At 36.6% G+C, this 13,888-nt stretch overlaps 1 protein-coding gene across 2 annotated transcripts in view; it reads left to right on the top strand.

Moving 5' to 3' along the window:
* The window catches only part of LOC127837639 (large proline-rich protein BAG6-like), an 88,894-nt gene that overhangs the window by 8,002 nt on the left and 67,004 nt on the right, over nucleotides 1-13,888 (top strand). For both annotated transcript variants that reach the window (XM_052364875.1, XM_052364874.1), the window contains exons 2-8: nucleotides 2,161-2,263; nucleotides 4,565-4,606; nucleotides 5,333-5,408; nucleotides 8,005-8,186; nucleotides 9,403-9,474; nucleotides 11,528-11,665; nucleotides 12,318-12,489. In XM_052364875.1, coding sequence (XP_052220835.1) covers nucleotides 2,201-2,263; nucleotides 4,565-4,606; nucleotides 5,333-5,408; nucleotides 8,005-8,186; nucleotides 9,403-9,474; nucleotides 11,528-11,665; nucleotides 12,318-12,489 — 745 coding nt within the window. In that variant the 5' untranslated portion in view covers nucleotides 2,161-2,200. The remainder of the gene's footprint in view (nucleotides 1-2,160; nucleotides 2,264-4,564; nucleotides 4,607-5,332; nucleotides 5,409-8,004; nucleotides 8,187-9,402; nucleotides 9,475-11,527; nucleotides 11,666-12,317; nucleotides 12,490-13,888) is intronic.

The following is a 13,888-nucleotide window of genomic DNA, read 5'->3' as shown; positions in this document are numbered from 1 at the left end:
GCAATTGAGTACTCTCGCTTTTTATATAATTCGCCCGATTGGTGCAAAAAGGTACCATGTGACATTGAAATTAACAGGCACATGGTTCCTTTTTGCACCAATGGGGCAATATGACGTCTAGACATCAGGTAAACAACACGCATATTTGCAGGTGTGTATGGAACTATCGGCTTGCGTGATTTTACAGAAATGAAATAAATCTTTAAATGTACAGCGTTTACATGTATTGCAGCATTGTTGAATTTGTTCGAATTAATTCAGAAATTCTTTTACTTCTTTCCTTAACCGCTCGAATCACGGTTATTGGAGGATACGTTTTGCTTGAATTTTTCAAACGGTTTTTCATTAATATGGTTTAGAATATAACTTTAAAACGCTACAAGTGAACAGAGTTGAACATAATACATAATAGTGAGCATCGATTCCAATAATAACACTTTCGAAATGCCAATAATTATCTAGATCATATTAACATCATATAACGGCACATCGCGTAAGTTAAAATACACCACCCCACTGTAATTTCAAACACATGTTTAGTTAAAATTAGCTACCCATGGCATATGCATATGTAAAATAAATAAGCGTTATGTTCATTGCTATTTTAGATATCCTTAAAATTCGATTGTATTACTACTGTTATACTTCGCGCATGTACCACATAGTAACTGGTCCGAGATATTAAAAATACGCTACAGTTTCGGAAGTTCTTCTTATAAACATGGTAAGAAATAAAAGATAATTACACAGAATCAAATGGTCAATCGATACGAAGTGGTTCTGTAAATTTAGGGTTCCCGGAGGATCACCCAGCTTGAAAGAACTGGTGACTCTCGTCAAAATCTGGTGTCCTCATGTTCCCGGGACACCGTTAGTGTCGAGGCCTGATATCCACATGTTCAGTGGGTAGACTCTGTCTTGATAAGATGATAATTTACTGGTAGTAACATGTATGCCAAAATTTAATTTGTACAAATTGCCAGCGTTGTTTTTTTTTCAATTATTGAGCACTTTTTTTGTGTCAATGTTGCTCAACAGAAGATTGACCGATAAAACAGAAACTTGTTAAATGGTAAAAAAGAAGTTATAAAAAAAGTTAAATTAATCTTTCATTTTCTATAAATTTGTTTAGTGAATTTAGTTTTTGAAGTTTTGTTGACATGCCTATTGCAATTGAGTACTCTCGCTTTTCGGATGTGACCTCTCGACTCAACGTAAACAAGTTACTACGCGCGTAGTGTATGTCATTTGCTGGTGTGTATGGAGCTATCGGCTCTGCGTTGTTAAACAGGCTGTATATAAACTATTTTGACATGGATTTAACGGGAATAAAATAAATCTTTTTAGGTACATCATTTATTGCGGCATTGTTTTAATTCATTTAGAAATTATTTTAGTTGTTTCTTTTACCACTCGACTCAAGGTAATTTAGAGGATATAAACAAAATCCAGAAGGGCTAATGAAATCAACTCAACCTGCTAGACAAACGGGTTTGACTTATTAATCATCAGTTAGTGTGTCAACAACTACCACCTATATTTAAAAAAATATTATTCCAGTACCCATTTCACTTTACAGTCAAACAAAGTAGTCTGGCAGGTAAGGATAACTCGTGGTATTTCATCAGCGCCTTCTGTATGTTGTTTATAAACAAATCTTGGTGACCTTGTCAAATCTGACAGAATAATGTTCAACCGGACCCATGATGCTTCATAATACCATCAAGAAGCCTGTCTGCAAACCACAGTGACACATATCTATTTCTTAGATGATTTTTACGAATGAATGAATAATCAATACATAATCGTTAATCCTTAAAGCGCTGGAGCTGAATTTTAAAGGCCTTTGCAAACAGTTTGGATCCAGATGAGACGCCACAGAACGTGGCGTCTCATCAGGATCCAAACTGTTTGCTATTCTGATAGTATTCTTTGAAAAAAATCGAAGAAAATGCTAATTTTATAAATTCTGCAGACGACATTTTTGCAGACGACAAATTTCCCAGCATGCAAAGGGTTAATGTTGTGTGCAAGTTCAACAGTCCTTATAAAAAAAAAAATTTGCTTTGAATATTTTATTTGGAACTTGAGGCATGTTATTCAGGTTAAACCATTCTTAAGTCAAGCTCAATTAAATTTTTTTGTGTAATTACTTTTTAGAGTAGAAATAAACTGTACACCAGTCAACCAATTGACCAAGATGATGGATGTAACAGTCAAAACCCTTGATGGGCAGAACAGAAGCTTCAGTGTGCCAGAGAATGTAAGCTGCAGTTTTATCATACTTTTGGACAGTTTTTTTTATTTGTGTCTTGTTCTGAGAAAACTGGGCATTATGCATGAGGGTAAAGTGTTGTCCCAGATTAGCCTGTGTAGTCTTCACAGGCTTATCAGGGACGACACTCTCCGCCTAAACTTGATTTTTGCTTAGAAGAGACTGCCTATAAACAAAAAATTCCATAAAATCGGAAGGTGTTGCTGATTAGGCAGTACAGACTGCACAGGCTAATCTGGGATGACACTTTATGCACATGCATTATGTCCAGAACGAGACATAAACTTCCAGGTTTACCCTATTCACCGGTAGGAAGTTTTGTATCATTAATGCTACCTTAAAGATTTTGTACTTGCATGTATGTTATCTTTGAACACTCTAAACACACTCAACATCACCTAATCACTTTATGCCATTGACTTGACCTACTTTTTTGACTTAACCCTTTCAGTGCGGGAACCGAATTTTAAAGGCCTTTGCAAACAGTTTGGATCCAGATGAGACGCCACAGAACGTGGCGTCTCATCTGGATCCAAACTGTTTGCTATTCTGATAGTATTCTTTGAAAAAAATGAAGAAAATGCTTATTTTACAAATTCAGCAGACGACATTTTAGCAGACAACAAATTTCCCAGCATGCAAAGGGTTAAATTCTAAACCAAAAGGTTCAATTTCTCGCTACTCCCAATATGACACATTTGTTCAAACATCAATACTTTATGCAACAAATTTGTCATGCTTGTATGGATGTTACCGGTACATCTATGAATAATTTGAATAATATAAACCCACTTACTGCACAAGATCCTCATTTTGACATTGAAGTTTTGAATATTTACCTAATCAGATGCTCGAAATTCTTGGTTAACTTAAAAACAATATTTTTTGTCTCTCAAACTTAGATAGTTATCTTTTAACACTCAATACATCCACAACACCTCACCTTATTGTATCTATAATATAGACCTGCTTTTTGACTAACACTAATTCAGAAGGTCCAAACGTCGAAGTGTGCGAAATTCAGATTTTAAAGTAATAGCCCAAATTCTTATACACATATAAAGATTTGTTAATTCCCACTAGCCCGAATGGATTTTCACTAGCCAAAACCCTTCGGGCTAGTGCAAATTTCACACACTGACGTTGGACGAAGACTTATTCAGATGTTCAAATGGACCAATGACTTAGACTTATTCAAATATTCAAATGGACCAATGACTCAATACTGACAAGGTGTCCATTAAAGACATCGGCACTTGTTGATTACAGCAGCTTGTTTTAAGGTAGCGCACCTCTAATGATTTCCCGCGATTTCTTCGAAGGTTGAAGAGCCTACTATTAGGTGCCGTAGCCTAGTGGTTGAGGCGATAGACTAGAAATCTTTTGGGATATTCCCGCGCAGGTTCGAATCCTGCCGACGACGTATACTTTTTTGCGACGTGTTTTATTTATTTTCTTACGTAATTTGATTTAATATGGCATATAAGCTAAATTTATTGTTAAATATGTTGCAATTTTTATGCACATTCTTCAATTATTAAAATTAAAACAACGTTATGGCGAAATTGGGTGATTTACTGTTGAAAATACGAACCATGCATGTTGCATTTTTATTTTTATTTCAAAAAGTAAACGGTAAATCTGTCTAGTTCTTGGTATTTTTGCTGTATATAGTGTTTCTATAAAAACTAAGTTTAAAATATGACTTAAATGATACTATTTTGAATTTTATGACACTTTGTTTTTAACCGACCCACTTTTTACTTGGCTGAAATCACTTACATTTCATTGCGCTCTTCCATAGATAAAAATTTGTAAAAAATAAATGTCTGTAAAAGAATACTTATTTCATCTTGTTTAAACTTTAAACACCTTTACAGCATCTGTACACACCAACTGCATGCCCATATTTGGAAATTTGAATGAATTATGGAACTTTTATATACCCCAGGGGTGAAAATAAACTGGACAAAAGCCGAGCGTTGGGGTGGTTTTGAAAAAATCGGTATATTTTTTTTAAAAGCATGGAAAGCCTACCTACAAATTTGCATGTAGTTCAGTGAAATGATGCTGATTAAGAAAATAATTAATTAGATTATATTTGGATATGTGCCCATTAGAGGTGCGCTACCTTAATTTAGTTTGTATCATTTAGATCAGAAGTGAAAATTTTAATAAGGAAAAAAGATTGTGTGTATAGGTAATGATTTTACATATTAAACAAGTACAATAACATGTGTTGAGTATGTCTTGATTTTGATAAACTTTTCTTTTGTTTTTCTTTTGCAGTTAACAGTCAAACAGTTCAAAGAAAAGATTGCCAACTCTATTGTAAGTTGAGGCTGCAAGGAGGTGTTTTACTGTCATAAACTAAATCCGTTTTCTGGTGGTGATTGAAAATTAGCAGAGATTGTACAACCATTATTTTTGTTGAGTGACATGTCAGGGCTAACATTAACTTTTGTTAAATGTACATAAAAACGTCCTTGCTTTTGATTTTGGATGTATGCCAATGATTTTGTGAGACACAAATCTTCCAAATTCAACTGCATTCAGAATAAACATTAAATATCAATTCATTTTTTTAACCATTTCAATTTAGCTTTTATGTGCCTATTCATTCATCATACTTAAAAATATGCATATACACATCTGAGTTTGATCATCCTGTAATTTGATGGAATATCGTTTTCTGTAAAAACACAAACAGAGGGGGTAATCGCCTGACAAACAAGATAGCAACGTCCATGCCGAGACAGGTATACAAATTTGGTTTTAATTTTTGCTCTTTATCTTGACTTTACTCGCTGCAAAATTCTTAGCGGGTCACATAATTACAGCTCCCGCTAAGAAAATTTGCAGCGAGTAAAATTGACATATTAATTAATTTATTATTAAGAGCGAATATTAATACAAAATAAACTCTTATCACTTTCTTGCTGATACGGCTTGAAAGTGAGCGGCATTTAAACAATCAATGCAAGTAATAAAGGGTATACAACGGCTAAAATGTAAGGTGATTACCATCTCTGACAAGCCCCATTTAAATATTTGCAGAACATCTCCGCAGACACCCAGCGCCTCATCTTTCAAGGGAGGGTACTCCAAGATGAGAAACTGCTCAAGGATTATGGTGAGTGGGCGGACAGGGCAGGCAAAATGATTTCAGCATGACTCTGCTTTTATTATTTCTTTTTAATGAAATCTCTTCGTAGCCAAATCCACTTAAGGTGTAGAGTGTCGTAAATGATTAGCCTGTGTGGACAGCACCTGCTCAGTGTCGTAAATGATAAGCCTGTATGGACAGCGCAGGCTGAGTGTCGTAAATGATTAGCCTGTATAGACAGCACAGGCTCAGTGTTGTAAATGATCAGCCTGTATGGACAGCACAGGCTCAGTGTGGTAAATGATCAGCCTGTATGGACAGCACAGGCTCAGTGTGGTAAATGATTAGCCTGTATGGACAGCACAGGCTCATCTGGGAAAACATTTTCTGCTTTTATTATATATTTTTGTATATTTTGTTTTTAAATGAAGTCTTTTCTTAGCCAAAATCCACTTTAGGTGGAGATTGTCGTAATTTTCTTTCTTTCCATAACTCCACTAGAGCCTTTTAAAATTTTAGTAATATGCTTCAAATGCATTATTCTTATGTTCTAATTTTTCCTTTTATATGATGTCAAGAATAGACTAATATTTAATTGATGTTAAAACGTGACTAGATTCACACTAACCGATGTCTGAGTGGAGAGTCTTGCATAACGACCCAAGTTTCCTAACCCTTGCACAGCAAATTTCATAACTGCTACTTCAGTCTATGGAGATAATTTTTTTGCCCCCCGGATCGAATGATCGGGGGCATATTGTTTTTGGCCTGTCTGTCTGTCATTCTTTCCCACAACTTTAACCTTGGTTAAAGTTTTATAACTTTTGCAATATTGAAGGTAGCAACTTCATATTTGGCATGCATGTGTATCTCACGGAGCTGCACATTTTGAGTGGTGAAAAGTCAAGGTCATCCTTTAAGGTCAAAGGTCAAATATCATTATAATTTTCTTTCCTAAAACTTAAACCTTTGTTAAAGTTTGGGCATAACTTTGTATGCCCCCAGATCGAAAGATCGGGGGTATATTGTTTTTGGCCTGTCTGTCATTGTATGTGTCTGTGTGTCCCAAAACTTTAACCAAAACTTCAACCTTCTTCATAACTTTTGCAATATTAAACGTAGCAACTTGATATTTGGCATGCATGTATATCTCATGTAGCTGCGTATTTTGAGTGGTGCAAGTTTTCAAGGTCAAAGGTCAAAAAATAAAAAACAAAGCGACGCATTAGCGGGCATTGTGTTTCTGATAAACACATCTCTTGTTTAATATTGTACATGTAGATAGCAACTTGATATTTGGCATGCATGTGTATCTCATGGAGCTGCACGTTTTGAGTGGTGAAAGGTCAAGGTCATCCTTTAAGGTCAAAAGTCAAATTTACGGCTTCAAAGCTGTTAGTTGGTTGGTTTGTGTGTTTGTTTGCTCCAACTTTAACATTTGCCATAACTTTTGCAATATTGAAGATAGCAACTTGATATTTGGCATGCATGTGTATCTCATGGAGCTGCACATTTTGAGTGGTGAAAGGTCAAGGTCATAATTCAAGGTAAAAGGTAAACATTTTTTTTTTAAATCAAAGCGGCGCATAAGGGGACATAGTGTTTCTAACAAACACAGTTTGAGTGGTGAAAGGTCAAGGTCATCCTTCAAGGTCAAAGGTAAAAAAACACACTAAAAAACAAAACAAGCGGCACAGAAGGGGACATAGTGTTTCTGACAAACACATTTCTTGTTGTGTGTGAAATTGTGTTAGTAATAACAATTACATAGCCCAATTATATAGCTGTATGTACAAGAAGCTTTTAGCATCTGTGGAGAAAAGACAAGTTAATGAAAACCTGATTTTGTCACTCCCGGGGTTTTAGTGGAATCATAACTTAGTGGCCCAAAACTTTTAAGATGCAGTTGAAAATGTGTCACTTAATGTTGAAATATGCCTTAAGATTTTGAAATTAGTAGTAAATTAGCGCTATGAAAAGTATCTGTTGTGGGTTTTTTCTTGACAATATCCATGTAAAGTCTGAATTCTGATTATGTGCGTACAGAAACTCAATTGCCAGGTCAACTTTTAAGTAAACATTGTTGCTACTTTAAAGGCCTTACTTATGACTCGATCTAGATGAAACTTGGTCAAAATATCCATCCTGACAATATCTAGGCCAAGCCTGAATCTGGGTCACAGGTGTACAAAACTAGGTCATGGGGTTAACCGTAGAAAACCCTCATAACCTCTCTTGAGGCCATATTTATGACTCAGTCTTAATGACACATGGCCAGTTTTGAATTCCAAGACAAGAATATTCTGGGAGTCATATTTCATATCATATGACATGCCTGTTATTATTTTTGATTAAACATTGCTCTTGATCATTAAACATATAATTCTTTTAACATGATAATTACAAAATGCTATATAATATATAACATATAAATCATGGGGAAAGTTGTTATTAGTATTACTAGCCTAAAAGTAGCCTAAGCTTAGGTTGTTTGAATCAGACAAACAGACAGACAGACAGATATACAATACAAATAAATACAATCAATGGCAAGAAAAGAATGTTCTGTCAAGGTGGTACTGAAATCTATAACACAGTTTCTTATCCCAGAGTGGTGTTTCAGATGTGCATGGGAAGGTTGTACACGTTGTGTTGAGGCCTCCACCTTCAGACGGCGGGCCCGCGGGTAATGACAACCTAGCCCCCAACCTTCAGCCTGCTGGGTCAGGGGCTCGGGACCACAACCGCCTGTTTGTGGGCTCCTTCACTCTGCCCGCTAACGTGATCAACCCTACACAGGTCCAGGTGAGGCTTGCAGTTGTGTGCTGACTATGTTTAAAATATTATATGGGCAACGCTCTGTGAAAAAGGGTTTAAATGCGTCTGTGTGAAGTGTTGTCCTAGATTAGCCTGTGCACTTTCCGCTTAAACTGGATTTTTGCTAAGAAGAGCCTTTCCTGAAACAAAAAAATCATAAAAGGGGAAAGTTTTGTCCCAGATCAGCCTGTGTGGGCTGCACAGGCTAATCTGCGAAGACACTTTACGCACATGCATTAAACCCCTTTTTCATAGAGCGCGGCTCATATATTTCGTACATTAATAGCAACATGAGCCTCTATTCTCATTTACTTAAGGAATGTTTTGCTAACAGGTTCAATCTTACACAGGTTCAGGTAAGGCTTGCAGTTGTTTGTTATGTTAAATTAAATTGAGCAGCGCTTTGAGAAATTAGGCTTTAAATACCTCTGCATAAAGTGTCGTCCGAGAGGAGCCTGTGTAGTTCGCACATGACAATCAGGGACGACACTTTGCCTTTATGGTACTTTTTGTTTTAAGGAAGTATCTTAGGAAAAATCCAGTTTAGGCCAAAAGTGTTGTCCAGGTACAGGCTAACCCTTTTCATGCTGGGAAATTTGTCGTCCGCTAAAAGGTTGTCTGCTGAATTTCTAAAATTAGCATTTTCTTAGATTTTTCAAAAAATACTATCAGAATAGCAAACAGGTTGGATCCTGGTGAGACGCCACGTTATGTGGCGTCTCATCTGAATCCAAACTGTTTGCAAAGGCCTTCATACTTCGGTTCCAGCACTGAAAGAGCTAATCTTAAGGCCCATATTCTTAAAGCAAGGCTCTATACTATGTCATCTATTAAGAGCCACAAGATCTTTTCATCCACTGTACACATTTACTGATAAGGCTTTTTGGCTTTCATTTCATTAACATTCTGTTTCATAACCTTGTATGTGGTCTCAGGTGTTTCTAAAATTTTCAGACAATGTATTTTATGAAATAGTAAGGCATAGACACTGTTCAATGACATTTGATAAAATTATTTGAGTGGTACATGTATTGATTTTATTTCTTTTATTTCTTTGTTGTTTCTTAGTTTGCTTTGAAAATACCTTTTTCAATTCTATAGCCAAATATTGTCATGATTGGATTGCCTTGTCAAAGAGCAAATATGGAGGCCTTAACAAAAACCAAAGATGCAAAACAACCTGTTTGTAATCTTTTTGTTGCAGAATATTGCAGAGAATGCAGTGAGAGGGTTAGGAAACTTGGGTCGTAATGCAAGAGTCTCGACTCAGACATCGGTTGGTGTATATCAATTCACGTTTGAACAGAAATTAAACTTCTTGACATGTAAAAGGAAAAATTAGATCATAAGAATAATGCATTTGAGGCATATTACTTAAATTAAAAAAGGTTGTAGTGAAGTTATGGATAGGATGTTAACCTTGTAATGGAAAGGTTTTGAGTGTGATCCCTACAGAATGTGTGATCCCTACAGAATGTGTGATCCCTACAGAATGTGTAATCCCTACAGAATGTTTGCTCATGCTAGTATGTCTTTGACTGTGTAATTTTGACCCGTATGCCTCAAAGATCAGTATGGTGCTGCAAGTCTTTCTATGCATTTTGACCTGAATGAAAAAAACCTGATTCAATTTTCAGTAAATGTTTGATTGTTTAATATGTTAATTGATAATCTGTCATGCAACTCTTAACACTTTAACACTATAGTTTTGGGGTACAAGGTTTATTGTAAGAACAGAACATATTAGAACACGTTATTATATTATTGTACATTGTATTTTTGAGTCACAATGTCTATTTTAAGAACAGTACATTATGGTTACATTCATGTTATTGTTCAGTTGTTTTGCTGTTGGTCAGTGTACACATATGTTATAAACAATTGAGCCTGGCTTTGAGAAAACGAGGTATAATGCATGTTAATAAAGTGTCATCTCAGATAAGCCTGGGCTGTCCATGCAGGCTAAGCATTGACCCTTTGCATGCTGGGAAATTTGTTGTCGGCTAAATTGTCGTCTGCTGAATTTCTAAAATGAGCATTTTCTTTGATTTTGTTTTCACAGAATACTATCAAAATAGCGAACAGTTTGAATCCTGATGAGACGCCACTTTCTGTGGCATTTCATCTGGATCCAAACTGTTTGCAAAGGCCTTCAAAATTCGGTTCCAGCACTGAAAGAGTTAATCATTCCAGCTCCTCAAGTGGATTTTTGCTAAGAAGAGACTTCATTTAAACAAAAAATTAAAGCTGAAAGTGTTTTCCCAGATGAGCCTGTGCAAACTGCACAGGCTAATCTGGGACAACACTATACAAAAAGAAGCAATAAACCTCCTTTCCCCTACTATGGCTCAATTAAATACATGATTTTGTTCTGTAATTTTGCTGTTGGTCAGGTTACACATGTATGTGTTGAGAACATGTACAGATGTCTAGTGTGTTCACCAGGTGAAAGGGTCATGTCAGATGGTTAGTAAAATGCCTTTATGTTGCCAGGTTGATGGGTCAGGTCAGATGGTTAGTAAAATGCCTTTATGTTGCCCAGGTTGATGGGTCAGGTCAGATGGTTAGTAAAAATGCCTTTATGTTGCCAGGTTGATGGGTGAGGTCAGATTGTTAGTAAAAATGCCTTTATGTTGCCAGGTTGATGGGTCAGGTCAGATTGTTAGTAAAAATGCCTTTATGTTGCCAGGTTGATGGGTCAGGTCAGATTGTTAGTAAAAATGCCTTTATGTTGCCAGGTTGATGGGTCAGGTCAGATGGTTAGTAAAAATGCCTTTATGTTGCCCAGGTTGATGGGTGAGGTCAGATTGTTAGTTAAAATGCCTTTATGTTGCCAGGTTGATGGGTCAGGTCAGATTGTTAGTAAAAATGCCTTTATGTTGCCAGGTTGATGGGTCAGGTCAGATTGTTAGTAAAAATGCCTTTATGTTGCCAGGTTGATGGGTGAGGTCAGATTGTTAGTAAAAATGCCTTTATGTTGCCAGGTTGATGGGTCAGGTGAGATTGTTAGTAAAAATGCCTTTATGTTGCCCAGGTTGATGGGTGAGGTCAGATGGTTAGTAAAAATGCCTTTATGTTGCCCAGGTTGATGGGTGAGGTCAGATGGTTAGTAAAAATGCCTTTATGTTGCCAGGTTGATGGGTGAGGTCAGATTGTTAGTAAAAATGCCTTTATGTTGCCAGGTTGATGGGTCAGATCAGATGGTTAGTAAAAATGCCTTTATGTTGCCAGGTTGATGGGTCAGGTCAGATTGTTGGTAAAAATGCTTTTATGTTGCCAGGTTGATGGGTCAGGTCAAATTGTTAGTAAAAATGCATTTATGTTGCCAGGTTGATGGGTCAGGAGTGGATGTGCATATCCACATGGGGCCGATCAACACTGGGGCCACCACCAGCGAGGCCAGAATGAGGCTGAACAACGCCAACTTGATGATAAGGCTGGCTACAGAAGCACTGGAACAACTGGAGGTTAGTTAGCGATCAAACAAAAATTACTATAACAGTTAGCCATTAACACTTTTCCTCTAAAAAGCCAAATAAAAAAGGCTATATGAAACTAGCATAAATCCAGAACAGCCTGCGAGTTAGAGATTTAATTTCAATTGCTAAAAGACTACAACCACGCTTAATGTGTATCTTAGTGGTAACGGGCCTACTGATATCGCTTGAAGGAAAAGGTCATGATGATGAAATGGTTTACTTTAGTTTTCTGGGAAATGTTATTGTAGTAAGACCTAAATGGAATGGCGCAGCATTCTTCCACCTGTGACCCTTTCATGTTTTTTATCTGATCACATTATTTATTTATACAGCAAGTTTATTTGACGTTTTTTTTTAATAAATGTATGAAGTTTTCATAGTGAAACTATTTGTATTTACATATATTTTATGGAACACATGCTATATTGTAAATGCACCACAGGGTTAATATGACCACATGCGCTAAGTGCCAGTTTTACACAATTGCACCTTGCCCTTTTCAAATCCTAGATGGATTACTGAAGTGATGACATAACCTTACATTTTAAAAGATCTGAGTTTACCATGACTATTCTTAATGTGTGACCTATAATTTTTTGTATGAAAGTATTGTTATAACTTGGTTATGGTGTTCTTTTAGAGAGAAACTGTAAGCCAGCTGCCAGAAGACTCTAGTGCCCTGTCAGGAACAAACCAGTCCACAGACAGAAGGGAACCAGTCACTGTTAGACAGGAAGTAGAAGAACCAGTCACAGCCAGTTCTAGTAATGCTTCTGAATCGAGAACCAGTCCAACACCTATGGAAACTGATGGTAGGAATTTATAAATGTGGACCTGAAATCCATCAGCTTTATCAACATTTAATTCGTTAAAGTCCAGAGATTGCTACTAAACTGTATATAGTATTATTGAAAGAACCTTGTGATTATCTGTTACTAAAGTTCATTTTGAGTTGTTAGGAATATTGATTACTATGAAATTAAATGATTATTTAATACATATGTTCAAATGCTTGTAAAAATGCTTGGATTTTTAGCTCACCTGATTGCTCAGGTGAGCTTTTGTGACCGGTCTTTGTCTGTCGTAAGTCTGTCCGTCGTCTGTCCATATTTGTACATATACACTCTAGAGGCCACATTTATTGTCCGATCTTCTTGAAACTTGGTCAGAAGCTTTGTCCTAATGAAATCTCGGTCGAGTTCGAAACTGGGTCGTGTCGGGTCAAAAACTAGGTCACTAGGTCAAAAAGAAGAAAAAACTTGTAAACACTGTAGAAGTCACATTTCATGCCCAATCTTCATGTAACTTTGTCAAAATGTTTGTCTTAATGAAATGTTGGTTGAGTTCAAAAGTGGTTCCAGTCCATTGAAAAACATGGCCGCCAGTGGGCGGGACAGTTTTCCTTATTTGGCTATAGAGAAACCTTGTAAACACTCTAGAAGTCACAATGTTTGCCCAATCATCATGAAAGTTGGTCAAAACTATGGTTTTATTGATATCTCGGACGAGTTTGAAAATGGTCTAGATCGGTGAAAAAACATGGCCGCCAGTGGGCGGGGCATTTTTCTCTATATGTATATAGTAAAAACATGTGAACACTCTAGAAGTCACATTTTTGGCCCAATGTTCATGAAATTTAATCAGAACATTTTCCTTGATATGAGAATTGAGTTAGAAAATGGTTCTGGTTAGTGGAATAACATGGCTGCCAGGGGGGGGCAGTTTTCCTTATTTGGCTATAGAGAAACCTTGTAAACACTCTAGAAGTCAAAATTTTTGCACAATCATCATGAAAGTTGGTCAAAACATTTGTTTTATTGATATCTCAGACGAGTTCGAAAATGGTCCAGATCGGTTAAAAAACATGGTCGCCTGTGGGCGGGGCATTTTCTCTATATGTATATATTGAAAACATGTGAACACTCTAGAAGTCACATTTTTTGCCCAATCATCATGAAAGTTGATCAAAACATTGGTTTTATTGATATCTTGGACGAGTTCGATAATGGTCCAGATAGGTGAAAGAACATGGTCGCCAGTGGGTGGGGCATTTTTCTCTATATGTATATAGTGAAAAACATGTGAACACTCTGGAAGTCACATTTTTGGCCCAATTTTCATGAAATTTGGTCAAAACATTTGTTTCCTTGATATGAGAGTTGAGTTCGAAAATGGTTCCGGTCAATTGAATAACATGGCTGCCGGGGGGGG

This window comes from Dreissena polymorpha, chromosome 7, assembly GCF_020536995.1.
Source record: "Dreissena polymorpha isolate Duluth1 chromosome 7, UMN_Dpol_1.0, whole genome shotgun sequence".
NCBI classification, from domain to species: Eukaryota; Metazoa; Mollusca; class Bivalvia; order Myida; family Dreissenidae; genus Dreissena; species Dreissena polymorpha.
The sequence above is the reverse complement of the archived record's forward strand: the minus strand, read 5'-3'. Positions and strand labels throughout refer to the sequence as shown.